The sequence below is a fragment of the Erpetoichthys calabaricus genome, chromosome 12 (genome assembly GCF_900747795.2).
Source record: "Erpetoichthys calabaricus chromosome 12, fErpCal1.3, whole genome shotgun sequence".
Classification (NCBI taxonomy): Eukaryota; Metazoa; Chordata; class Cladistia; order Polypteriformes; family Polypteridae; genus Erpetoichthys; species Erpetoichthys calabaricus.
In genome coordinates this window covers 143,365,516-143,391,965 of record NC_041405.2, presented here as the reverse complement: position 1 = coordinate 143,391,965, position 26,450 = coordinate 143,365,516, and the positions used below count along the sequence as shown (strand labels likewise).

General features: G+C 40.9%; 1 protein-coding gene across 1 annotated transcript; it reads right to left on the bottom strand.

Annotated features, from left to right (window-relative positions):
• Positions 1 to 6: 6 nt before the first annotated feature.
• On the bottom strand, positions 7 to 25,797 carry LOC127529977 (pneumococcal serine-rich repeat protein-like). The gene is made up of 15 exons (XM_051935417.1): positions 21,504 to 25,797; positions 17,199 to 21,101; positions 16,011 to 17,009; positions 15,156 to 15,821; positions 14,223 to 14,888; positions 13,293 to 13,955; positions 7,965 to 13,025; positions 7,119 to 7,841; positions 6,101 to 6,766; positions 4,835 to 5,833; positions 2,943 to 4,735; positions 1,225 to 2,831; positions 1,013 to 1,027; positions 315 to 981; positions 7 to 240 (listed from the first exon to the last, which is right to left on the bottom strand). The coding sequence occupies exons 1-15, from the start codon at positions 25,795 to 25,797 to the stop codon at positions 7 to 9; spliced, it is 22,956 nt and encodes a 7,651-aa protein (XP_051791377.1).
• Between the last annotated feature and the right edge of the window lie 653 nt (positions 25,798 to 26,450).

The window sequence follows — 26,450 nt, the reverse complement described above, 5'->3', positions numbered from 1 at the left end:
ACTTCATTAGAAGATGCACTGCTTGCTGAAGGCTTTGTTGGAAAGGTTTGTGTAGTTGAGGAGGCTACAGACATTGTTTTGGAATTTGTAGTGATTGGTGATGACGTGGTTGTTGAAGATTTCATAGATAATATACTTGTAGTTAGAGTCGATATTGCAGATGTTGAAGAAGAAGGTGTTGAAGCAGAAGTTGTAGATTGAGATGAAGTTGTAGTTGAAGCTGTAGTAGATGATTCTAAACTACTCAAAGGTATTGTGTGAGAGGTTTCCATAGATTTTGAGGCTAAAGTCGTTGTTTCACCTTGTGTAATTACATAGGATGATGTGATAGTTGATGCTTCAATAGATAATGCACTGGTAGCTGAAGATGTTGGTTGAGATTCTTGGGTAGATGTGGAAGATAAAGTGATTCTTTGACCTTGTGTAGTAACAGACGATGAAAGGCTAATTGAAGCTTCAGTAGATGATGCAGTTCTAGTTGAAGTTGTTGTCGGAGAAGCTACTGTAAATGTTGATGCTGAAAATGTTGTTTGAGATTGTGTATTTACTGGTAATGACGTGGTTCTTGATGATTCAGTAGATGATGCAGTTGTCTTTGTAGGTGGTCTAGCAGATACTAAAGATGAAGATGGAGTGATTTCAGAAGTAGTTCTCATTATAACTGCAGTAGATGATTCTGAAGTTGTTGGTGGTGTTATTGGTGAGGCTTCTTTTGATGTTGAGGGTAAAGTCGTTGCTTGAACTTGTGTAGTAAGTGGGGATGAACTGGAAGTTGATGCTTCACTGGATAATGTGGTCTCTGAAGGTGTTGCTAGAGAGCTTACTGTAGACGTTGATAATGTAGATGTTGTTTGGGATTTTGTAGTTACTGGTGATGAAGTGGTAGTTGTTTCAGTTGGTGATGCAGTTGTAGTTGTTGATGATATTGTAGAAGTTTCTAAAGATGGTGAGGAAGAAATGGTGGTCTGAGATGAACTCGAACTTGACAATGTATTAGGTAAATTTGATGAAGTTGAAGGTGCTATTTGAGAGGCTTTTGTAGATGTGGAGGAAGAAGTAGTTGTTTTACCTGTTATAGCAATAGACGATGAAGTGCTAATTGATGAATCAGCAGATGATGCGGTAGTAGTTAAAGTTGTTGTTGGTGAGTTTACTGTAGATGTCGATGATGAAAACAATGTTTCAAATTTTGTAGTTACTGGCACTGAAATGGTCGTCAGTGGTTCATTAGGTGATGCATTTGTAGTTGTTGGCGATATTGTAGAAGTTTCCACAGACGGTGACGAGGAAGTGGTGGTCTTAGATGAAGTCGTGCTTGACACTGTAGTAGGTAAATTTGACAAAGCTGAAGGTATTGTTTGAGAGGCTTCTGTAGCTGTGGAGGATGAAGTGGTTGTTTGAAAGTTTGTAGTATCCAACGATGAATTGCTAATTGATGCTTCAGTAGATGATGCAGAACTAGTTGAAGTTACTGGTGAGGTTACTGTAGCTGTTAATGCTGGAAATGTTGTTTGAGACTTTGTAGTTATTGCCAATGAAGTGGGAGTTGATGGTTCAGTAGATGATGAAGTTGTAGTTGTAGGTGGTATTGCAGAAGTTGAAGATGAAGATGGAGAAGTGGTGGTCTGCGAGGACGTTGTAGTTTCAACTGCAGTAGATGATTCTGAAGTTGGTGGAGCTGTTGTTTGTGAGGTTTTTGTAGATGTTGAGGGTAAAGTCGTTGTTTGAACTTGTGTAGCAAGAGGGGATGAACTAGAAGTTGATGCTTCATTGGATAATGTAGTTTCTGAAGGTGTTGTTAGAGAGCTTACTATAAACGTTGATGATGTAAATGATGTTTGGGATTTTGTAGTTACTGGTGATGAAGTGGTAGTTGTTTCAGTTGGTGATGCATTTGTAGTTGGAGACGATATTGTAGAACTTTCCAAAGATGGTGAGGAAGAAGTGGTAGTCTGAGATGAAGTTGTACTTGACACTGTAGTAGGTAAATTTGATGAAGCAGAAGCTATTGTTTCAGAGGTTTCTGTAGATGTGGAGGATGAAGTGGTTGTTTGAAAGTTTGAATTATCCAACAATGATGCTTCATTAGATGATGCGGTACTAGTTGTAGTTATTGGTGAGGTTACTATAGATGTTAATGCTGGAAATGTTGTTTGAGACTTTAAAGTTACTGGCAATGAAGTAGGAGTTGATGGCTCAGTAGATGGTGATGATGTAGTTGTAGGTGGAATTGCAGATGTTGAAGATTTTGATGAACTGGTGGTTTCAGATTGTGTTGTTGTTGTAACGGCAGTAGATGATTGTGAAGTTGTTGGAGGTGTTGTTTGTGAGGTTTCTGTAGATGTTGAGGCTGAAGTCAGTTTTTGACCTTTTGTAGTAAGAGGTGATGAAGTGTAAGGTGGTAATTCAGTGGATAATGTTGGGGTAGCTGAAGGTGTTGTTAGAGAGCTTACTGTGGATGTTGATGATGAAGATAATGTTTGGGATTTTGTAGTTACTGGTGATGAAGTGGTACCTGAAGATACAGTAGGTGATGAAGTTGTTATTGTAGGTGATGCTGTAGATGTTTCCATAGATGTTGATGCAGAAGTGGTGGTCTGAGATGAAGTTGTAGTTGAAACTGCACTAGATGATTGTGAAGTACTTGAAGGTGTTGTTGGAGAGGTTTCTGTAGATGTTGAGGCTGAAGTCGTTGTTTGACTTGCTGTTGTTTCAACAGATGTAGTTCTAGTTGATGCTTCACTATATGATGCCGTGGTAGATGATGATGTTGTTTCAGAGGTTGCAGCTGCTGTTGAGGGTAATGATGTTGTTTCAGAGGTTGCAGATGATGATGAGGGTGATGATGTTGTTTCAGAGGGTGCAGCTGCTGTTGAGGGTGATGATGTTGTTTCAGAGGTTGCAGCTGCTGTTGAGGGTGATGATGTTGTTTCAGAGGATGCAGCTGATGCTGAGATTGAAGTTGTTTGACTTTTTGTGGTAACAGGATATGAAGTGCTAGTTGATGCTTCAGCAGATGACGCACTGGTTGTTGGAGGTGTAGTTGGAGTGGTTACTGTAGATGTTGAGGCTGAAGATGTTTGGGAATTTGTAGTTACTTGTGATGAGGTGGTAGCTGAAGATACAGTAGGTGATGAAGTTGTTGTTGTAGGTGATGCTGTAGATGTTTCCAAAAATGTGGATGCAGAAATGGTGGTCTGAGATGAAGTTGTAGCTGAAACTGCACTAGATGATTGTGAAGTTGTTGGAGGTGTTGTTGGAGAGGTTTCTGTAGATGTTGAGGCTGAAGTCAGTTTTTGACCTTTTGTAGTAAGAGGTGATGAAGTGTAGGGTGGTAATTCAGTGGATAATGTTGTGGTAGCTGAAGGTGTTGTTATAGAGCTTACTGTGGACGTTGATGATGTAGATGTTGTTTGGGATTTTGTAGTTACTGGTGATGAAGTGGTAGCTGAAGATTCAGTAGGTGATGAAGTTGTTGTTGTAGGTGATGCTGTAGATGTTTCCATAGATGTTGATGCAGAAGTGGTGGTCTGAGATGAAGTTGTAGTTGAAACTGCACTAGATGATTGTGAAGTACTTGAAGGTGTTGTTGGAGAGGTTTCTGTAGATGTTGAGGCTGAAGTCGTTGTTTGAGTTACTTTTGTTTCAACAGATGTAGTTCTAGTTGATGCTTCACTAGATGATGCCGTGGTAGATGATGATGTTGTTTCAGAGGTGGTAGCTGCTGTTGAGGGTAATGATGTTGTTTCAGAGGTTGCAGATGATGATGAGGGTGATGATGTTGTTTCAGAGGTTGCAGCTGCTGTTGAGGGTGATGATATTGTTTCAGAGGTTGCAGCTGCTGTTGAGGGTGATGATATTGTTTCAGAGGTTGCAGCTGATGCTGAGATTGAAGTTGTTTGACTTTTTGTGGTAACAGGATATGAAGTGCTAGTTGATGCTTCAGCAGATGATGCACTGGTTGTTGGAGGTGTAGTTGGAGTGGTTACTGTAGATGTTGAGGCTGAAGATGTTTGGGAATTTGTAGTTACTTGTGATGAGGTGGTAGCTGAAGATACAGTAGGTGATGAAGTTGTTGTTGTAGGTGATGCTGTAGATGTTTCCAAAAATGTGGATGCAGAAATGGTGGTCTGAGATGAAGTTGTAGCTGAAACTGCACTAGATGATTGTGAAGTTGTTGGAGGTGTTGTTGGAGAGGTTTCTGTAGATGTTGAGGCTGAAGTCAGTTTTTGACCTTTTGTAGTAAGAGGTGATGAAGTGTAGGGTGGTAATTCAGTGGATAATGTTATGGTAGCTGAAGGTGTTGTTAGAGAGCTTACTGTGGACGTTGATGATGAAGATAATGTTTGGGATTTTGTAGTTACTGGTGATGAAGTGGTAGCTGAAGATACAGTAGGTGATGAAGTTGTTGTTGTAGGTGATGCTGTAGATGTTTCCATAGATGTTGATGCAGAAGTGGTGGTCTGAGATGAAGTTGTAGTTGAAACTGCACTAGATGATTGTGAAGTACTTGAAGGTGTTGTTGGAGAGGTTTCTGTAGATGTTGAGGCTGAAGTCGTTGTTTCAGTTACTGTTGTTTCAACAGATGTAGTTCTAGTTGATGCTTCACTAGATGATGCCGTGGTAGATGATGATGTTGTTTCAGAGGTGGCAGCTGCTGTTGACGGTAATGATGTTGTTTCAGAGGTTGCAGATGATGATGAGGGTGATGATGCTGTTTCAGAGGTTGCAGCTGCTGAGGGTGATGATGTTGTTTCAGAGGTTGCAGCTGCTGTTGAGGGTGATGATGTTGTTTCAGAGGTTGCAGCTGATGCTGAGATTGAAGTTGTTTGACTTTTTGTGGTAACAGGATATGAAGTGCTAGTTGATGCTTCAGCAGATGATGCACTGGTTGTTGGAGGTGTAGTTGGAGTGGTTACTGTAGATGTTGAGGCTGAAGATGTTTGGGAATTTGTAGTTACTTGTGATGAGGTGGTAGCTGAAGATACAGTAGGTGATGAAGTTGTTGTTGTATGTGATGCTGTAGATGTTTCCAAAAATGTGGATGCAAAAATGGTGGTCTGAGATGAAGTTGTAGCTGAAACTGCACTATATGATTGTGAAGTTGTTGGAGGTGTTGTTGGAGATGTTTCTGTAGATGTTGAGGCTGAAGTCAGTTTTTGACCTTTTGTAGTAAGAGGTGATGAAGTGTAGGGTGGTAATTCAGTGGATAATGTTGTGGTAGCTGAAGGTGTTGTTAGAGAGCTTACTGTGGACGTTGATGATGAAGGTAATGTTTGGGATTTTGTAGTTACTGGTGATGAAGTGGTAGCTGATGATACAGTAGGTGATGAAGTTCTTGTTGTAGGTGATGCTGTAGATGTTTCCATAGATGTTGATGCAGAAGTGGTGGTCTGAGATGAAGTTGTAGTTGAAACTGCACTAGATGATTGTGAAGTTGTTGGAGGTGTTGTTGGAGAGGTTTCTGTAGATGTTGAGGCTGAAGTCAGTTTTTGACCTTTTGTAGTAAGAGGTGATGAAGTGTAGGGTGGTAATTCAGTGGATAATGTTATGGTAGCTGAAGGTGTTGTTAGAGAGCTTACTGTGGACGTTGATGATGAAGATAATGTTTGGGATTTTGTAGTTACTGGTGATGAAGTGGTAGCTGAAGATACAGTAGGTGATGAAGTTGTTGTTGTAGGTGATGCTGTAGATGTTTCCATAGATGTTGATGCAGAAGTGGTGGTCTGAGATGAAGTTGTAGTTGAAACTGCACTAGATGATTGTGAAGTACTTGAAGGTGTTGTTGGAGAGGTTTCTGTAGATGTTGAGGCTGAAGTCGTTGTTTGAGTTACTGTTGTTTCAACAAATGTAGTTCTAGTTGATGCTTCACTAGATGATGCCGTGGTAGATGATGATGTTGTTTCAGAAGTGGCAGCTGCTGTTGAGGGTAATGATGTTGTTTCAGAGGTTGCAGATGATGATGAGGGTGATGATGTTGTTTCAGAGGTTGCAGCTGCTGTTGAGGGTGATGATGTTGTTTCAGAGGTTGCAGCTGCTGTTGAGGGTGATGATGTTGTTTCAGAGGTTGCAGCTGATGCTGAGATTGAAGTTGTTTGACTTTTTGTGGTAACAGGATATGAAGTGCTAGTTGATGCTTCAGCAGATGATGCACTGGTTGTTGGAGGTGTAGTTGGAGTGGTTACTGTAGATGTTGAGGCTGAAGATGTTTGGGAATTTGTAGTTACTTGTGATGAGGTGGTAGCTGAAGATACAGTAGGTGATGAAGTTGTTGTTGTAGGTGATGCTGTAGATGTTTCCAAAAATGTGGATGCAGAAATGGTGGTCTGAGATGAAGTTGTAGCTGAAACTGCACTAGATGATTGTGAAGTTGTTGGAGGTGTTGTTGGAGAGGTTTCTGTAGATGTTGAGGCTGAAGTCAGTTTTTGACCTTTTGTAGTAAGAGGTGATGAAGTGTAGGGTGGTAATTCAGTGGATAATGTTGTGGTAGCTGAAGGTGTTGTTAGAGAGCTTACTGTGGACGTTGATGATGAAGATAATGTTTGGGATGTTGTAGTTACTGGTGATGAAGTGGTAGCTGAAGATACAGTAGGTGATGAAGTTGTTGTTGTAGGTGATGCTGTAGATGTTTCCATAGATGTTGATGCAGAAGTGGTGGTCTGAGATGAAGTTGTAGGTGAAACTGCACTAGATGATTGTGAAGTACTTGAAGGTGTTGTTGGAGAGGTTTCTGTAGATGTTGAGGCTGAAGTCGTTGTTTGAGTTACTGTTGTTTCAACAGATGTAGTTCTAGTTGATGCTTCACTAGATGATGCCGTGGTAGATGATGATGTTGTTTCAGAGGTGGCAGCTGCTGTTGAGGGTAATGATGTTGTTTCAGAGGTTGCAGATGATGATGAGGGTGATGATGTTGTTTCAGAGGTTGCAGCTGCTGTTGAGGGTGATGATGTTGTTTCAGAGGTTGCAGCTGCTGTTGAGGGTGATGATGTTGTTTCAGAGGTTGCAGCTGATGCTGAGATTGAAGTTGTTTGACTTTTTGTGGTAACAGGATATGAAGTGCTAGTTGATGCTTCAGCAGATGATGCACTGGTTGTTGGAGGTGTAGTTGGAGTGGTTACTGTAGATGTTGAGGCTGAAGATGTTTGGGAATTTGTAGTTACTTGTGATGAGGTGGTAGCTGAAGATACAGTAGGTGATGAAGTTGTTGTTGTAGGTGATGCTGTAGATGTTTCCAAAAAATGTTGATGCAGAAATGGTGGTCTGAGATGAAGTTGTAGCTGAAACTGCACTAGATGATTGTGAAGTTGTTGGAGGTGTTGTTGGAGAGGTTTCTGTAGATGTTGAGGCTGAAGTCAGTTTTTGACCTTTTGTAGTAAGAGGTGATGAAGTGTAGGGTGGTAATTCAGTGGATAATGTTATGGTAGCTGAAGGTGTTGTTAGAGAGCTTACTGTGGACGTTGATGATGAAGATAATGTTTGGGATTTTGTAGTTACTGGTGATGAAGTGGTAGCTGATGATACAGTAGGTGATGAAGTTCTTGTTGTAGGTGATGCTGTAGATGTTTCCATAGATGTTGATGCAGAAGTGGTGGTCTGAGATGAAGTTGTAGTTGAAACTGCACTAGATGATTGTGAAGTACTTGAAGGTGTTGTTGGAGATGTTTCTGTAGATGTTGAGGCTGAAGTCGTTGTTTGAGTTACTGTTGTTTCAACAGATGTAGTTCTAGTTGATGCTTCACTAGATGATGCCGTGGTAGATGATGATGTTGTTTCAGAGGTGGCAGCTGCTGTTGAGGGTAATGATGTTGTTTCAGAGGTTGCAGATGATGATGAGGGTGATGATGTTGTTTCAGAGGTTGCAGCTGCTGAGGGTGATGATATTGTTTCAGAGGTTGCAGCTGCTGTTGAGGGTGATGATGTTGTTTCAGAGGTTGCAGCTGATGCTGAGATTGAAGTTGTTTGACTTTTTGTGGTAACAGGATATGAAGTGCTAGTTGATGCTTCAGCAGATGATGCACTGGTTGTTGGAGGTGTAGTTGGAGTGGTTACTGTAGATGTTGAGGCTGAAGATGTTTGGGAATTTGTAGTTACTTGTGATGAGGTGGTAGCTGAAGATACAGTAGGTGATGAAGTTGTTGTTGTATGTGATGCTGTAGATGTTTCCAAAAATGTGGATGCAAAAATGGTGGTCTGAGATGAAGTTGTAGCTGAAACTGCACTATATGATTGTGAAGTTGTTGGAGGTGTTGTTGGAGATGTTTCTGTAGATGTTGAGGCTGAAGTCAGTTTTTGACCTTTTGTAGTAAGAGGTGATGAAGTGTAGGGTGGTAATTCAGTGGATAATGTTGTGGTAGCTGAAGGTGTTGTTAGAGAGCTTACTGTGGACGTTGATGATGAAGGTAATGTTTGGGATTTTGTAGTTACTGGTGATGAAGTGGTAGCTGATGATACAGTAGGTGATGAAGTTTTTGTTGTAGGTGATGCTGTAGATGTTTCCATAGATGTTGATGCAGAAGTGGTGGTCTGAGATGAAGTTGTAGTTGAAACTGCACTAGATGATTGTGAAGTTGTTGGAGGTGTTGTTGGAGAGGTTTCTGTAGATGTTGAGGCTGAAGTCAGTTTTTGACCTTTTGTAGTAAGAGGTGATGAAGTGTAGGGTGGTAATTCAGTGGATAATGTTATGGTAGCTGAAGGTGTTGTTAGAGAGCTTACTGTGGACGTTGATGATGAAGATAATGTTTGGGATTTTGTAGTTACTGGTGATGAAGTGGTAGCTGAAGATACAGTAGGTGATGAAGTTGTTGTTGTAGGTGATGCTGTAGATGTATCCATAGATGTTGATGCAGAAGTGGTGGTCTGAGATGAAGTTGTAGTTGAAACTGCACTAGATGATTGTGAAGTACTTGAAGGTGTTGTTGGAGAGGTTTCTGTAGATGTTGAGGCTGAAGTCGTTGTTTGAGTTACTGTTGTTTCAACAAATGTAGTTCTAGTTGATGCTTCACTAGATGATGCCGTGGTAGATGATGATGTTGTTTCAGAAGTGGCAGCTGCTGTTGAGGGTAATGATGTTGTTTCAGAGGTTGCAGATGATGATGAGGGTGATGATGTTGTTTCAGAGGTTGCAGCTGCTGTTGAGGGTGATGATATTGTTTCAGAGGTTGCAGCTGCTGTTGAGGGTGATGATGTTGTTTCAGAGGATGCAGCTGATGCTGAGATTGAAGTTGTTTGACTTTTTGTGGTAACAGGATATGAAGTGCTAGTTGATGCTTCAGCAGATGATGCACTGGTTGTTGGAGGTGTAGTTGGAGTGGTTACTGTAGATGTTGAGGCTGAAGATGTTTGGGAATTTGTAGTTACTTGTGATGAGGTGGTAGCTGAAGATACAGTAGGTAATGAAGTTGTTGTTGTAGGTGATGCTGTAGATGTTTCCAAAAATGTGGATGCAGAAATGGTGGTCTGAGATGAAGTTGTAGCTGAAACTGCACTAGATGATTGTGAAGTTGTTGGAGGTGTTGTTGGAGAGGTTTCTGTAGATGTTGAGGCTGAAGTCAGTTTTTGACCTTTTGTAGTAAGAGGTGATGAAGTGTAGGGTGGTAATTCAGTGGATAATGTTGTGGTAGCTGAAGGTGTTGTTAGAGAGCTTACTGTGGACGTTGATGATGAAGATAATGTTTGGGATTTTGTAGTTACTGGTGATGAAGTGGTAGCTGAAGATACAGTAGGTGATGAAGTTGTTGTTGTAGGTGATGCTGTAGATGTTTCCATAGATGTTGATGCAGAAGTGGTGGTCTGAGATGAAGTTGTAGTTGAAACTGCACTAGATGATTGTGAAGTACTTGAAGGTGTTGTTGGAGAGGTTTCTGTAGATGTTGAGGCTGAAGTCGTTGTTTGAGTTACTTTTGTTTCAACAGATGTAGTTCTAGTTGATGCTTCACTAGATGATGCCGTGGTAGATGATGATGTTGTTTCAGAGGTGGCAGCTGCTGTTGAGGGTAATGATGTTGTTTCAGAGGTTGCAGATGATGATGAGGGTGATGATGTTGTTTCAGAGGTTGCAGCTGCTGTTGAGGGTGATGATATTGTTTCAGAGGTTGCAGCTGCTGTTGAGGGTGATGATGTTGTTTCAGAGGTTGCAGCTGATGCTGAGATTGAAGTTGTTTGACTTTTTGTGGTAACAGGATATGAAGTGCTAGTTGATGCTTCAGCAGATGATGCACTGGTTGTTGGAGGTGTAGTTGGAGTGGTTACTGTAGATGTTGAGGCTGAAGATGTTTGGGAATTTGTAGTTACTTGTGATGAGGTGGTAGCTGAAGATACAGTAGGTAATGAAGTTGTTGTTGTAGGTGATGCTGTAGATGTTTCCAAAAATGTGGATGCAGAAATGGTGGTCTGAGATGAAGTTGTAGGTGAAACTGCACTAGATGATTGTGAAGTTGTTGGAGGTGTTGTTGGAGAGGTTTCTGTAGATGTTGAGGCTGAAGTCAGTTTTTGACCTTTTGTAGTAAGAGGTGATGAAGTGTAGGGTGGTAATTCAGTGGATAATGTTATGGTAGCTGAAGGTGTTGTTAGAGAGCTTACTGTGGACGTTGATGATGAAGATAATTTTTGGGATTTTGTAGTTACTGGTGATGAAGTGGTAGCTGAAGATACAGTAGGTGATGAAGTTGTTGTTGTAGGTGATGCTGTAGATGTTTCCATAGATGTTGATGCAGAAGTGGTGGTCTGAGATGAAGTTGTAGTTGAAACTGCACTAGATGATTGTGAAGTACTTGAAGGTGTTGTTGGAGAGGTTTCTGTAGATGTTGAGGCTGAAGTCGTTGTTTCAGTTACTGTTGTTTCAACAGATGTAGTTCTAGTTGATGCTTCACTAGATGATGCCGTGGTAGATGATGATGTTGTTTCAGAGGTGGCAGCTGCTGTTGAGGGTAATGATGTTGTTTCAGAGGTTGCAGATGATGATGAGGGTGATGATGTTGTTTCAGAGGTTGCAGCTGCTGTTGAGGGTGATGATATTGTTTCAGAGGTTGCAGCTGCTGTTGAGGGTGATGATGTTGTTTCAGAGGTTGCAGCTGATGCTGAGATTGAAGTTGTTTGACTTTTTGTGGTAACAGGATATGAAGTGCTAGTTGATGCTTCAGCAGATGATGCACTGGTTGTTGGAGGTGTAGTTGGAGTGGTTACTGTAGATGTTGAGGCTGAAGATGTTTGGGAATTTGTAGTTACTTGTGATGAGGTGGTAGCTGAAGATACAGTAGGTGATGAAGTTGTTGTTGTAGGTGATGCTGTAGATGTTTCCAAAAATGTGGATGCAGAAATGGTGGTCTGAGATGAAGTTGTAGCTGAAACTGCACTAGATGATTGTGAAGTTGTTGGAGGTGTTGTTGGAGAGGTTTCTGTAGATGTTGAGGCTGAAGTCAGTTTTTGACCTTTTGTAGTAAGAGGTGATGAAGTGTAGGGTGGTAATTCAGTGGATAATGTTATGGTAGCTGAAGGTGTTGTTAGAGAGCTTACTGTGGACGTTGATGATGAAGATAATGTTTGGGATTTTGTAGTTACTGGTGATGAAGTGGTAGCTGAAGATACAGTAGGTGATGAAGTTGTTGTTGTAGGTGATGCTGTAGATGTTTCCATAGATGTTGATGCAGAAGTGGTGGTCTGAGATGAAGTTGTAGTTGAAACTGCACTAGATGATTGTGAAGTACTTGAAGGTGTTGTTGGAGAGGTTTCTGTAGATGTTGAGGCTGAAGTCGTTGTTTCAGTTACTGTTGTTTCAACAGATGTAGTTCTAGTTGATGCTTCACTAGATGATGCCGTGGTAGATGATGATGTTGTTTCAGAGGTGGCAGCTGCTGTTGACGGTAATGATGTTGTTTCAGAGGTTGCAGATGATGATGAGGGTGATGATGCTGTTTCAGAGATTGCAGCTGCTGAGGGTGATGATATTGTTTCAGAGGTTGCAGCTGCTGTTGAGGGTGATGATGTTGTTTCAGAGGTTGCAGCTGATGCTGAGATTGAAGTTGTTTGACTTTTTGTGGTAACAGGATATGAAGTGCTAGTTGATGCTTCAGCAGATGATGCACTGGTTGTTGGAGGTGTAGTTGGAGTGGTTACTGTAGATGTTGAGGCTGAAGATGTTTGGGAATTTGTAGTTACTTGTGATGAGGTGGTAGCTGAAGATACAGTAGGTGATGAAGTTGTTGTTGTATGTGATGCTGTAGATGTTTCCAAAAATGTGGATGCAAAAATGGTGGTCTGAGATGAAGTTGTAGCTGAAACTGCACTATATGATTGTGAAGTTGTTGGAGGTGTTGTTGGAGATGTTTCTGTAGATGTTGAGGCTGAAGTCAGTTTTTGACCTTTTGTAGTAAGAGGTGATGAAGTGTAGGGTGGTAATTCAGTGGATAATGTTGTGGTAGCTGAAGGTGTTGTTAGAGAGCTTACTGTGGACGTTGATGATGAAGGTAATGTTTGGGATTTTGTAGTTACTGGTGATGAAGTGGTAGCTGATGATACAGTAGGTGATGAAGTTCTTGTTGTAGGTGATGCTGTAGATGTTTCCATAGATGTTGATGCAGAAGTGGTGGTCTGAGATGAAGTTGTAGTTGAAACTGCACTAGATGATTGTGAAGTTGTTGGAGGTGTTGTTGGAGAGGTTTCTGTAGATGTTGAGGCTGAAGTCAGTTTTTGACCTTTTGTAGTAAGAGGTGATGAAGTGTAGGGTGGTAATTCAGTGGATAATGTTATGGTAGCTGAAGGTGTTGTTAGAGAGCTTACTGTGGACGTTGATGATGAAGATAATGTTTGGGATTTTGTAGTTACTGGTGATGAAGTGGTAGCTGAAGATACAGTAGGTGATGAAGTTGTTGTTGTAGGTGATGCTGTAGATGTATCCATAGATGTTGATGCAGAAGTGGTGGTCTGAGATGAAGTTGTAGTTGAAACTGCACTAGATGATTGTGAAGTACTTGAAGGTGTTGTTGGAGAGGTTTCTGTAGATGTTGAGGCTGAAGTCGTTGTTTGAGTTACTGTTGTTTCAACAGATGTAGTTCTAGTTGATGCTTCACTAGATGATGCCGTGGTAGATGATGATGTTGTTTCAGAGGTGGCAGCTGCTGTTGAGGGTAATGATGTTGTTTCAGAGGTTGCAGATGATGATGAGGGTGATGATGTTGTTTCAGAGGTTGCAGCTGCTGTTGAGGGTGATGATATTGTTTCAGAGGTTGCAGCTGCTGTTGAGGGTGATAATGTTGTTTCAGAGGTTGCAGCTGATGCTGAGATTGAAGTTGTTTGACTTTTTGTGGTAACAGGATATGAAGTGCTAGTTGATGCTTCAGCAGATGATGCACTGGTTGTTGGAGGTGTAGTTGGAGTGGTTACTGTAGATGTTGAGGCTGAAGATGTTTGGGAATTTGTAGTTACTTGTGATGAGGTGGTAGCTGAAGATACAGTAGGTGATGAAGTTGTTGTTGTAGGTGATGCTGTAGATGTTTCCAAAAATGTGGATGCAGAAGTGGTGCTCTGAGATGAAGTTGTAGCTGAAACTGCACTAGATGATTGTGAAGTTGTTGGAGGTGTTGTTGGAGAGGTTTCTGTAGATGTTGAGGCTGAAGTCAGTTTTTGACCTTTTGTAGTAAGAGGTGATGAAGTGTAGGGTGGTAATTCAGTGGATAATGTTGTGGTAGCTGAAGGTGTTGTTAGAGAGCTTACTGTGGACGTTGATGATGAAGATAATGTTTGGGATGTTGTAGTTACTGGTGATGAAGTGGTAGCTGAAGATACAGTAGGTGATGAAGTTGTTGTAGGAGATGCTGTAGATGTTTCCATAGATGTTGATGCAGAAGTGGTGGTCTGAGATGAAGTTGTAGGTGAAACTGCACTAGATGATTGTGAAGTACTTGAAGGTGTTGTTGGAGAGGTTTCTGTAGATGTTGAGGCTGAAGTCGTTGTTTGAGTTACTGTTGTTTCAACAGATGTAGTTCTAGTTGATGCTTCACTAGATGATGCCGTGGTAGATGATGATGTTGTTTCAGAGGTGGCAGCTGCTGTTGAGGGTAATGATGTTGTTTCAGAGGTTGCAGATGATGATGAGGGTGATGATGTTGTTTCAGAGGTTGCAGCTGCTGTTGAGGGTGATGATATTGTTTCAGAGGTTGCAGCTGCTGTTGAGGGTGATGATGTTGTTTCAGAGGTTGCAGCTGATGCTGAGATTGAAGTTGTTTGACTTTTTGTGGTAACAGGATATGAAGTGCTAGTTGATGCTTCAGCAGATGATGCACTGGTTGTTGGAGGTGTAGTTGGAGTGGTTACTGTAGATGTTGAGGCTGAAGATGTTTGGGAATTTGTAGTTACTTGTGATGAGGTGGTAGCTGAAGATACAGTAGGTGATGAAGTTGTTGTTGTAGGTGATGCTGTAGATGTTTCCAAAAATGTGGATGCAGAAGTGGTGGTCTGAGATGAAGTTGTAGCTGAAACTGCACTAGATGATTGTGAAGTTGTTGGAGGTGTTGTTGGAGAGGTTTCTGTAGATGTTGAGGCTGAAGTCAGTTTTTGACCTTTTGTAGTAAGAGGTGATGAAGTGTAGGGTGGTAATTCAGTGGATAATGTTATGGTAGCTGAAGGTGTTGTTAGAGAGCTTACTGTGGACGTTGATGATGAAGATAATGTTTGGGATTTTGTAGTTACTGGTGATGAAGTGGTAGCTGAAGATACAGTAGGTGATGAAGTTGTTGTTGTAGGTGATGCTGTAGATGTTTCCATAGATGTTGATGCAGAAGTGGTGGTCTGAGATGAAGTTGTAGTTGAAACTGCACTAGATGATTGTGAAGTACTTGAAGGTGTTGTTGGAGATGTTTCTGTAGATGTTGAGGCTGAAGTCGTTGTTTGAGTTACTGTTGTTTCAACAGATGTAGTTCTAGTTGATGCTTCACTAGATGATGCCGTGGTAGATGATGATGTTGTTTCAGAGGTGGCAGCTGCTGTTGAGGGTAATGATGTTGTTTCAGAGGTTGCAGATGATGATGAGGGTGATGATGTTGTTTCAGAGGTTGCAGCTGCTGTTGAGGGTGATGATATTGTTTCAGAGGTTGCAGCTGCTGTTGAGGGTGATGATGTTGTTTCAGAGGTTGCAGCTGATGCTGAGATTGAAGTTGTTTGACTTTTTGTGGTAACAGGATATGAAGTGCTAGTTGATGCTTCAGCAGATGATGCACTGGTTGTTGGAGGTGTAGTTGGAGTGGTTACTGTAGATGTTGAGGCTGAAGATGTTTGGGAATTTGTAGTTACTTGTGATGAGGTGGTAGCTGAAGATACAGTAGGTGATGAAGTTGTTGTTGTAGGTGATGCTGTAGATGTTTCCAAAAATGTGGATGCAGAAGTGGTGGTCTGAGATGAAGTTGTAGCTGAAACTGCACTAGATGATTGTGAAGTTGTTGGAGGTGTTGTTGGAGAGGTTTCTGTAGATGTTGAGGCTGAAGTCAGTTTTTGACCTTTTGTAGTAAGAGGTGATGAAGTGTAGGGTGGTAATTCAGTGGATAATGTTATGGTAGCTGAAGGTGTTGTTAGAGAGCTTACTGTGGACGTTGATGATGAAGATAATGTTTGGGATTTTGTAGTTACTGGTGATGAAGTGGTAGCTGAAGATACAGTAGGTGATGAAGTTGTTGTTGTAGGTGATGCTGTAGATGTTTCCATAGATGTTGATGCAGAAGTGGTGGTCTGAGATGAAGTTGTAGTTGAAACTGCACTAGATGATTGTGAAGTACTTGAAGGTGTTGTTGGAGAGGTTTCTGTAGATGTTGAGGCTGAAGTCGTTGTTTGAGTTACTGTTGTTTCAACAGATGTAGTTCTAGTTGATGCTTCACTAGATGATGCCGTGGTAGATGATGATGTTGTTTCAGAGGTGGCAGCTGCTGTTGAGGGTAATGATGTTGTTTCAGAGGTTGCAGATGATGATGAGGGTGATGATGTTGTTTCAGAGGTTGCAGCTGATGCTGAGATTGAAGTTGTTTGACTTTTTGTGGTAACAAGATATGAAGTGCTAGTTGATGCTTCAGCAGATGATGCACTGGTTGTTGGAGGTGTAGTTGGAGTGGTTACTGTAGATGTTGAGGCTGAAGATGTTTGGGAATTTGTAGTTACTTGTGATGAGGTGGTAGCTGAAGATACAGTAGGTGATGAAGTTGTTGTTGTAGGTGATGCTGTAGATGTTTCCAAAAATTTGGATGCAGAAGTGGTGGTCTGAGATGAAGTTGTAGCTGAAACTGCACTAGATGATTGTGAAGTTGTTGGAGGTGTTGTTGGAGAGGTTTCTGTAGATGTTGAGGCTGAAGTCAGTTTTTGACCTTTTGTAGTAAGAGGTGATGAAGTGTAGGGTGGTAATTCAGTGGATAATGTTGTGGTAGCTGAAGGTGTTGTTAGAGAGCTTACTGTGGACGTTGATGATGAAGATAATGTTTGGGATTTTGTAGTTACTGGTGATGAAGTGGTAGCTGAAGATACAGTAGGTGATGAAGTTGTTGTTGTAGGTGATGCTGTAGATGTTTCCAAAAATGTGGATGCAGAAATGGTGGTCTGAGATGAAGTTGTAGCTGAAACTGCACTAGATGATTGTGAAGTTGTTGGAGGTGTTGTTGGAGAGGTTTCTGTAGATGTTGAGGCTGAAGTCAGTTTTTGACCTTTTGTAGTAAGAGGTGATGAAGTGTAGGGTGGTAATTCAGTGGATAATGTTATGGTAGCTGAAGGTGTTGTTAGAGAGCTTACTGTGGACGTTGATGATGAAGATAATGTTTGGGATTTTGTAGTTACTGGTGATGAAGTGGTAGCTGAAGATACAGTAGGTGATGAAGTTGTTGTTGTAGGTGATGCTGTAGATGTTTCCATAGATGTTGATGCAGAAGTTGTGGTCTGAGATGAAGTTGTAGTTGAAACTGCACTAGATGATTGTGAAGTACTTGAAGGTGTTGTTGGAGAGGTTTCTGTAGATGTTGAGGCCGAAGTCGTTGTTTGAGTTACTGTTGTTTCAACAGATGTAGTTCTAGTTGATGCTTCACTAGATGATGCCGTGGTAGATGATGATGTTGTTTCAGAGGTGGCAGCTGCTGTTGAGGGTAATGATGTTGTTTCAGAGGTTGCAGATGATGATGAGGGTGATGATGTTGTTTCAGAGGTTGCAGCTGATGCTGAGATTGAAGTTGTTTGACTTTTTGTGGTAACAAGATATGAAGTGCTAGTTGATGCTTCAGCAGATGATGCACTGGTTGTTGGAGGTGTAGTTGGAGTGGTTACTGTAGATGTTGAGGCTGAAGATGTTTGGGAATTTGTAGTTACTTGTGATGAGGTGGTAGCTGAAGATACAGTAGGTGATGAAGTTGTTGTTGTAGGTGATGCTGTAGATGTTTCCAAAAATTTGGATGCAGAAGTGGTGGTCTGAGATGAAGTTGTAGCTGAAACTGCAATAGATGATTGTGAAGTTGTTGGAGGTGTTGTTGGAGAGGTTTCTGTAGATGTTGAGGCTGAAGTCAGTTTTTGACCTTTTGTAGTAAGAGGTGATGAAGTGTAGGGTGGTAATTCAGTGGATAATATTGTGGTAGCTGAAGGTGTTGTTAGAGAGCTTACTGTGGACGTTGATGATGAAGATAATGTTTGGGATTTTGTAGTTACTGGTGATGAAGTGGTAGCTGAAGATACAGTAGGTGATGAAGTTGTTGTTGTAGGTGATGCTGTAGATGTTTCCAAAAATGTGGATGCAGAAATGGTGGTCTGAGATGAAGTTGTAGCTGAAACTGCACTAGATGATTGTGAAGTTGTTGGAGGTGTTGTTGGAGAGGTTTCTGTAGATGTTGAGGCTGAAGTAAGTTTTTCACCTTTTGTAGTAAGAGGTGATGAAGTGTAGGGTGGTAATTCAGTGGATAATGTTATGGTAGCTGAAGGTGTTGTTAGAGAGCTTACTGTGGACGTTGATGATGAAGATAATGTTTGGGATTTTGTAGTTACTGGTGATGAAGTGGTAGCTGAAGATACAGTAGGTGATGAAGTTGTTGTAGGAGATGCTGTAGATGTTTCCATAGATGTTGATGCAGAAGTGGTGGTCTGAGATGAAGTTGTAGGTGAAACTGCACTAGATGATTGTGAAGTTGTTGGAGGTGTTGTTGGAGAGGTTTCTGTAGATGTTGAGGCTGAAGTCAGTTTTTGACCTTTTGTAGTAAGAGGTGATGAAGTGTAGGGTGGTAATTCAGTGGATAATGTTATGGTAGCTGAAGGTGTTGTTAGAGAGCTTACTGTGGACGTTGATGATGAAGATAATGTTTGGGATGTTGTAGTTACTGGTGATGAAGTGGTAGCTGAAGATACAGTAGGTGATGAAGTTGTTGTTGTAGGTGATGCTGTAGATGTTTCCATAGATGTTGATGCAGAAGTGGTGGACTGAGATGAAGTTGTAGTTGAAACTGCACTAGATGATTGTGAAGTACTTGAAGGTGTTGTTGGAGAGGTTTCTGTAGATGTTGAGGCTGAAGTCGTTGTTTGAGTTACTGTTGTTTCAACAGATGTAGTTCTAGTTGATGCTTCACTAGATGATGCCGTGGTAGATGATGATGTTGTTTCAGAGGTGGCAGCTGCTGTTGAGGGTAATGATGTTGTTTCAGAGGTTGCAGATGATGATGAGGGTGATGATGTTGTTTCAGAGGTTGCAGCTGCTGTTGAGGGTGATGATATTGTTTCAGAGGTTGCAGCTGCTGTTGAGGGTGATGATGTTGTTTCAGAGGTTGCAGCTGATGGTAAGATTGAAGTTGTTTGACTTTTTGTGGTAACAGGATATGAAGTGCTAGTTGATGCTTCAGCAGATGATGCACTGGTTGTTGGAGGTGTAGTTGGAGTGGTTACTGTAGATGTTGAGGCTGAAGATGTTTGGGAATTTGTAGTTACTTGTGATGAGGTGGTAGCTGAAGATACAGTAGGTGATGAAGTTGTTGTTGTAGGTGATGCTGTAGATGTTTCCAAAAATGTGGATGCAGAAATGGTGGTCTGAGATGAAGTTGTAGCTGAAACTGCACTAGATGATTGTGAAGTTGTTGGAGGTGTTGTTGGAGAGGTTTCTGTAGATGTTGAGGCTGAAGTCAGTTTTTGACCTTTTGTAGTAAGAGGTGATGAAGTGTAGGGTGGTAATTCAGTGGATAATGTTGTGGTAGCTGAAGGTGTTGTTAGAGAGCTTACTGTGGACGTTGATGATGAAGATAATGTTTGGGATTTTGTAGTTACTGGTTGTGAAGTGGTAGCTGAAGATACAGTAGGTGATGAAGTTGTTGTTGTAGGTGATGCTGTAGATGTTTCCATAGATGTTGATGCAGAAGTGGTGGTCTGAGATGAAGTTGTAGTTGAAACTGCACTAGATGATTGTGAAGTTGTTGGAGGTGTTGTTGGAGAGGTTTCTGTAGATGTTGAGGCTGAAGTCAGTTTTTGACCTTTTGTAGTAAGAGGTGATAAAGTGTAGGGTGGTAATTCAGTGGATAATGTTGTGGTAGCTGAAGGTGTTGTTAGAGAGCTTACTGAAGACGTTGATGATGAAGATAATGTTTGGGATTTTGTAGTTACTGGTGATGAAGTGGTAGATATTTCAGTTGGTAATGCATTTGTAGTTGTTGACGATATTGTAGAAGTTTCCAAAGATGGTGAGGAAGAAGTGGTGATCTGATACAAAGTTGTACTTGATACTGTAGTAGGTAAATTTGACGAAGCTGAAGGTATTGTTTGAGAGGCTTCTGTAGATGTGGAGGATGAAGTGGTTGTTTGAAAGTTTGTAGTATCCGACGATGAAGTGCTAATTGATGCTTCAGTAGATGATGCAGTACTAGTTGTAGTTATTGGTGAGGTTACTGTAGATGTTAATGCTGGAAATGATGTTTTAGACTTTGTAGTTACTGGCAATGAAGTAGGAGTTGATGCTTCAGTGGATGATGAAGTTGTAGTTATATGTGGTAATTCAGATGTTGAAGATGAAGATGGAAAAGTGGTGGTTTGAGATGATGTTGTAGTTTTAACCGCAGTTGATGATTCTGAAGTTGGTGGAGCTGTTGTTTGTGAGGTTTTTGTAGATGTTGAGGGTAAAGTCGTTGTTTGAACTTGTGTAGCAAGTGGGAATGAACTGGAAGTTGATGGTTCAGTGGATAATGTGGTTTCTGAAGGTGTTGTTAGAGAGCTTACTGAAGACGTTGATGATGAAGATAATGTTTGGGATTTTGTAGTTACTGGTGATGAAGTGGTAGATATTTCAGTTGGTAATGCATTTGTAGTTGTTGACGATATTGTAGAAGTTTCCAGAGATGGTGAGAAAGAAGTGGTGGTCTGAGATGAAGTTGTACTTGACACTGTAGTAGGTAAATTTGATGAAGCAGAAGCTATTGTTTGAGAGGTTTGTGTAGATGTGGAGGATGAAGTGGTTGTTTGAAAGTTTGTACTATCTGACAATGAAGTGCTAATTGATGCTTCAGTAGATGATGCGGTACTAGTTGTAGTTATTGGTGAGGTTACTATAGATGTTAATGCGGGAAATGTTGTTTGAGACTTTAAAGTTACTGGCAATGAAGTAGGAGTTGATGGCTCAGTAGATGGTGATGATGTAGTTGTAGGTGGAATTGCAGATGTTGAAGATTTTGATGAACTGGTGGTTTCAGATTGTGTTGTTGTTGTAACGGCAGTAGATGATTGTGAAGTTGTTGGAGGTGTTGTTTGTGAGGTTTCTGTAGATGTTGAGGCTGAAGTCAGTTTTTGACCTTTTGTAGTAAGAGGTGATGAAGTGTAGGGTGGTAATTCAGTGGATAATGTTGTGGTAGCTGAAGGTGTTGTTAGAGAGCTTACTGTGGATGTTGATGATGAAGATAATGTTTGGGATTTTGTAGTTACTGGTGATGAAGTGGTAGCTGAAGATACAGTAGGTGATGAAGTTGTTGTTGTAGGTGATGTTGTAGATGTTTCCATAGATGTTGATGCAGAAGTGGTGGTCTGAGATGAAGTTGTAGTTGAAACTGCACTAGATGATTGTAAAGTACTTGAAGGTGTTGTTGGAGAGGTTTCTGTAGATGTTGAAGCTGAAGTCGTTGTTTGACTTACTGTTGTTTCAAAAGATGTAGTACTAGTTGATGCTTCACTAGATGATGCCGTGGTAGGTGATGATGTTGTTTCAGAAGTTGCAGCTGCTGTTGAGGGTGATGATGTTGTTTCAGAGGTTGCAGATGATGATGGGGGTGATGATGTTGTTTCAGAAGTTGCAGCTGCTGTTGAGGGTGATGATGTTGTTTCAGAAGTTGCAGCTGCTGTTGAGGGTGATGATGTTATTTCAGAGGTTGCAGATGATGATGAGGGTGATGATGTTGTTTCAGACGTTGCAGCTGCTGTTGAGGGTGATGATGTTGTTTCAGAGGTTGCAACTGATGCTGAGGTTGACGTTGTTGTTTGACTTTTTGTGGTAACAGGATATAAAGTGCTAGTTGATGCTTCAGTTGATGATGCACTTGTTTTTGGAAGTGTAGTTGGAGTGATTACTGTAGATGTTGAGGCTGAAGATGTTTGGGAATTTGTAGTTACTTGTGATGAGGTGGTAGCTGAAGATACAGTAGGTGATGAAGTTGTTGTTGTAGGTGATGCTGTAGATGTTTCCAAAAATGTTGATGCAGAAGTGGTGGTCTGTGATGAAGTTGTAGTTGAAACTGCACTAGATGATTGTGAAGTTGTTGGAGGTGTTGTTTGTGAGGTTTCTGTAGATGTTGAGGCTGAAGTCAGTTTTTGACCTTTTGTAGTAAGAGGTGAGGAAGTGTAGGGTGGAAATTCAGTGGATAATGTTGTGGTAGCTGAAGGTGTTGTTAGAGAGCTTATTGTGGACGTTGACGATGTAGATGTTGTTTGGGATTTTGTAGTTACTGGCGATGAAGTGGTAGTTGTTGGTTCAGTTAGTGATGCAGTCCTAGTTATAGACGATATTGTAGAAGTGTCCAATGATTGTGAGGAAGAAGTGGTGGTCTGAATTGTAGTTGTACTTGACACTGTTATAGGTAAAATTGGTAAAGTCTTAGGTGTAGTTTGTGAAGCTTCTGTTGATGTGGAGGAAGAAGTGGTTGTTTGACCTTGTGTAGCAACAGACGATGAAGTGCTAATTGATGCTTCAATAGATGATGCAGTTCTAGTTGAAGTTGTTGTTGGTGAGATTACTGTGGATGTTGATGATGAAAATGTTGTTTGAGATTTTGTAGTTACTGGCAATGAAATGGTAGATGATGGTTCAGTAGATGATGAAGTTGTAGTTATATGTGGTATTGCAGATGTTGAAGATGAAGATGGAGAAGTGGTGGTTTGAGATGATGTTGTAGTTTCAACTGCAGTAGATGATTCTGAAGTTTGTGGAGCTGTTGTTCGTGAGGTTTTTGTAGATGTTGGGGGTAAAGTCGTTGTTTGAACTTGTGTAGCAAGTGGGGATGAACTGAAAGTTGATGCTTCAGTGGATAATGTGGTTTCTGAAGGTGTTGTTAGAGAACTTACTGAAGACGTTGATGATGAAGATAATGTTTGGGATTTTGTAATTACTGGTGATGAAGTGGTAGATATTTCAGTTGGTAATGCATTTGTAGTTGTTGACAATATTGTAGAAGTTTCCAAAGATGGTGAGGAAGAAGTGGTGGTCTGATACAAAGTTGTACTTGATACCGTAGTAGGTAAATTTGACGAAGCTGAAGGTATTGTTTGAGAGGCTTCTGTAGATGTGGAGGATGAAGTGGTTGTTTGAAAGTTTGTAGTATCTGACGATGAAGTGCTAATTGATGCTTCAGTAGATGATGCAGTACTAGTTGTAGTTATTGGTGAGGTTACTGTAGATGTTAATGCTGGAAATGATGTTTCAGACTTTGTAGTTACTGGCAATGAAGTAGGAGTTGATGCTTCAGTAGATGATGAAGTTGTAGTTATATGTGGTAATTCAGATGTTGAAGATGAAGATGGAAAAGTGGTGGTTTGAGATGATGTTGTAGTTTTAACCGCGGTTGATGATTCTGAAGTTGGTGGAGCTGTTGTTTGTGAGGTCTTTGTAGATGTTGAGGGTAAAGTCGTTGTTTGAACTTGTGTAGCAAGTGGGAATGAACTAGAAGTTGATGCTTCATTGGATAATGTGGTTTCTGAAGGTGTTGTTAGAGAGCTTACTATAGACATTGATGATGTAAATGATGTTTGGGATTTTGTAGTTACTGGTGATGAAGTGGTAGTTGTTTCAGTTGGTGATGCAGTTGTAGCTGGAGACGATATTGTAGAAGTTTCCAAAGATGGTGAGGAAGAAGTGGTAGTCTGAGATGAAGTTGTACTTGACACTGTAGTAGGTAAATTTGATGAAGCAGAAGCTATTGTTTGAGAGGTTTGTGTAGATGTGGAGGATGAAGTGGTTGTTTGAAAGTTTGTACTATCTGACAATGAAGTGCTAATTGATGCTTCAGTAGATGATGCGGTACTAGTTGTAGTTATTGGTGAGGTTACTATAGATGTTAATGCTGGAAATGTTGTTTCAGACTTTAAAGTTACTGGCAATGAAGTAGGAGTTGATGGCTCAGTAGATGGTGATGATGTAGTTGTAGGTGGAATTGCAGATGTTGAAGATTTTGATGAACTGGTGGTTTCAGATTGTGTTGTTGTTGTAACGGCAGTAGATGATTGTGAAGTTGTTGGAGGTGTTGTTTGTGAGGTTTCTGTAGATGTTGAGGCTGAAGTCAGTTTTTGACCTTTTGTAGTAAGAGGTGATGAAGTGTAGGGTGGTAATTCAGTGGATAATGTTGGGGTAGCTGAAGGTGTTGTTAGAGAGCTTACTGTGGATGTTGATGATGAAGATAATGTTTGGGATTTTGTAGTTACTGGTGATGAAGTGGTAGCTGAAGATACAGTAGGTGATGAAGTTGTTGTTGTAGGTGATGCTGTAGATGTTTCCATAGATGTTGATGCAGAAGTGGTGGTCTGAGATGAAGTTGTCGTTGAAACTGCACTAGATGATTGTGAAGTACTTGAAGGTGTTGTTGGAGAGGTTTCTGTAGATGTTGAGGCTGAAGTCATTGTTTGACTTGCTGTTGTTTCAAAAGATGTAGTACTAGTTGATGCTTCACTAGATGATGCCGTGGTAGGTGATGATGTTGTTTCAGAGGTTGCAGCTGCTGTTGAGGGTGATGATGTTGTTTCAGAGGTTGCAGATGATGATGAGGGTGATGATGTTGTTTCAGAGGTTGCAGATGATGATGAGGGTGATGATGTTGTTTCAGAGGTTGCAGCTGCTGTTGAGGGTGATGATGTTGTTTCAGAGGTTGTAGCTGAGGTTGAAGTTGTTGTTTGACTTTTTGTGGTAAAAGGATATGAAGTGCTAGTTGATACTTCAGTTGATGATGCACTTGTTGTTGGAAGTGTAGTTGGAGTGGTTACTGTAGATGTTGAGGCTGAAGATGTTTGGGAATTTGTAGTTACTTGTGATGAGGTGGTAGCTGAAGATGCAGTAGGTGATGAAGTTGTTGTTGTAGGTGATGCTGTAGATGTTTCCAAAAATGTTGATGCAGAAGTGGTGGTCTGAGATGAAGTTGTAGTTGAAACTGCACTAGATGATTGTGAAGTTGTTGGAGGTGTTGTTTGTGAGGTTTCTGTAGATGTTGAGGCCGAAGTCAGTTTTTGACCTTTTGTAGTAAGAAGTGATGAAGTGTAGGGTGGTAATTCAGTGGATAATGTTGTGGTAGCTGAAGGTGTTGTTAGAGAACTTACTGTGGACGTTGATGATGTAGATGTTGTTTGGGATTTTGTAGTTACTGGCGATGAAGTGGTAGTTGTTGGTTCAGTTAGTGATGCAGTCCTAGTTGTAGACGATATTGTAGAAGTGTCCAATGATTGTGAGGAAGAAGTGGTGGTCTGAAATGTAGTTGTACTTGACACTGTTGTAGGTAAAATTTGTAAAGTCTTAGGTGTAGTTTGTGAGGCTTCTGTAGATGTTGAGGCTGAAGTCAGTTTTTGACCTTTTGTAGTAAGAGGTGATGAAGTGTAGGGTGGTAATTCAGTGGATAATGTTGTGGTAGCTGAAGGTGTTGTTAGAGAGCTTACTGTGGATGTTGAGGCTGAAGATGTTTGGGAATTTGTAGTTACTTGTGATGAGGTGGTAGATGAAGATACAGTAGGTGATGAAGTTGTTGTTGTAGGTGATGCTGTAGATGTTTCCAAAAATGTTGATGCAGAAGTGGTTGTCTGAGATGAAGCTGTAGTTGAAACTGCATTAGATGATTGTGAAGTTGTTGGAGGTGTTGTTTGTGAGGTTTCTGTAGATGTTGAGGCTGAAGTCAGTTTTTGACCTTTTGTAGTAAGAGGTGATGAAGTGTAGGGTAGTAATTCAGTGGATAATGTTGTGGTCGCTGAAGGTGTTGTTAGATAGTTTACTGTAGACTTTGATGATGTAGATGTTTGGGATTTTGTAGTTACTGGTGATGAAGTGGTAGTTGTTGGTTCAGCTGGTGATGTAGTTGTAGTTGTAGACAATATTGAAGAAGTTTCCAAAGATGGTGAGGAAGAACTGGTGGTCTGAGATGAAGTCGTACTTGACACTGTAGTAGGTAAATTTGATGAAGTTGAAGGTGTTGTTTGAGAGGCTTCTGTAGATGTGGAGGAAGATATGGTAGTAGTTGAAAGTGATGATATTGAAAAAGTTGAAACCAAAGAAGTTGTTTGTGGTATTATGATAGCAGTAGGTGTTGTTAAAGTTGTTGAATTTTTTGAACCTGAATGTAAGGTGACTGTTGAAGCATTTGCCATGTTTGAATTTGACTTACCTGTTGATTGAACTGAAGATGTTTTCAAAGTAAGCTGTGTTGTTGCAGTTGTGTCTGCTGCAGATGTTCCCAAAATTGTAGTTGTAGAAAAATTCTGTGATGACACTGCAATACATTAGAAATTTAGTTTTAATAAAGGATAAATACATTTTAATAACCCAGCCACAGGGGATGCACAAACCAGTGTGTTTCTTCATGCCGGTCCCAAGCCCAAATAAATGGGGATGGTTACATCAGGAAGGGCATCTATTGTAAAATTTTGTCAAATCAACATGTGAACAACAATGCATATTTCCATACCGGATTGGTCAAGTCCCAGGTTAATAATGACTGCCACCAGTACTGTTATCCAAGAGGGTGCTGGCGGAAATTGGGCTACTGTTGGCCGAAGAAGGAGAACAAGATGGGGGAGACATGTCCAGAGGAAGGAGGAGAGGAGTAAGGTAAAGAGAGTGGAACTGCGGGTAGGAACTTTGAATGCTGGCAGTATGATAATAGTAATAGGAGAGAGTTAGCCGATATGATGAACAGAAGGAAGGTTGATATATTGTGCCTGCTAGAGAATAAATGGAAGGGGAGTAAGTCCAGGTGGATCGCAGGTGGATTCAAATTGTTCTATCATGGTGTGGATGAGAG

What these genes read in the sequence shown, in the direction of transcription:
- LOC127529977 (XM_051935417.1), bottom strand. Translation starts at nt 25,797, where the DNA reads ATGGCAAATGCTTCAACAGTCACCTTACATTCAGGTTCAAAAAATTCA. An exon ending in ATATCCTGTTACCACAAAAA is followed by an intron (nt 5,834 to 6,100) that starts GTCAAACAACTT and finishes TTGAAACAACAG; the next exon opens with TAACTCAAACAACGACTTCA. An exon ending in CAACTATCACATCATCCTAT is followed by an intron (nt 241 to 314) that starts GTAATTACACAA and finishes ACCTTTGAGTAG; the next exon opens with TTTAGAATCATCTACTACAG.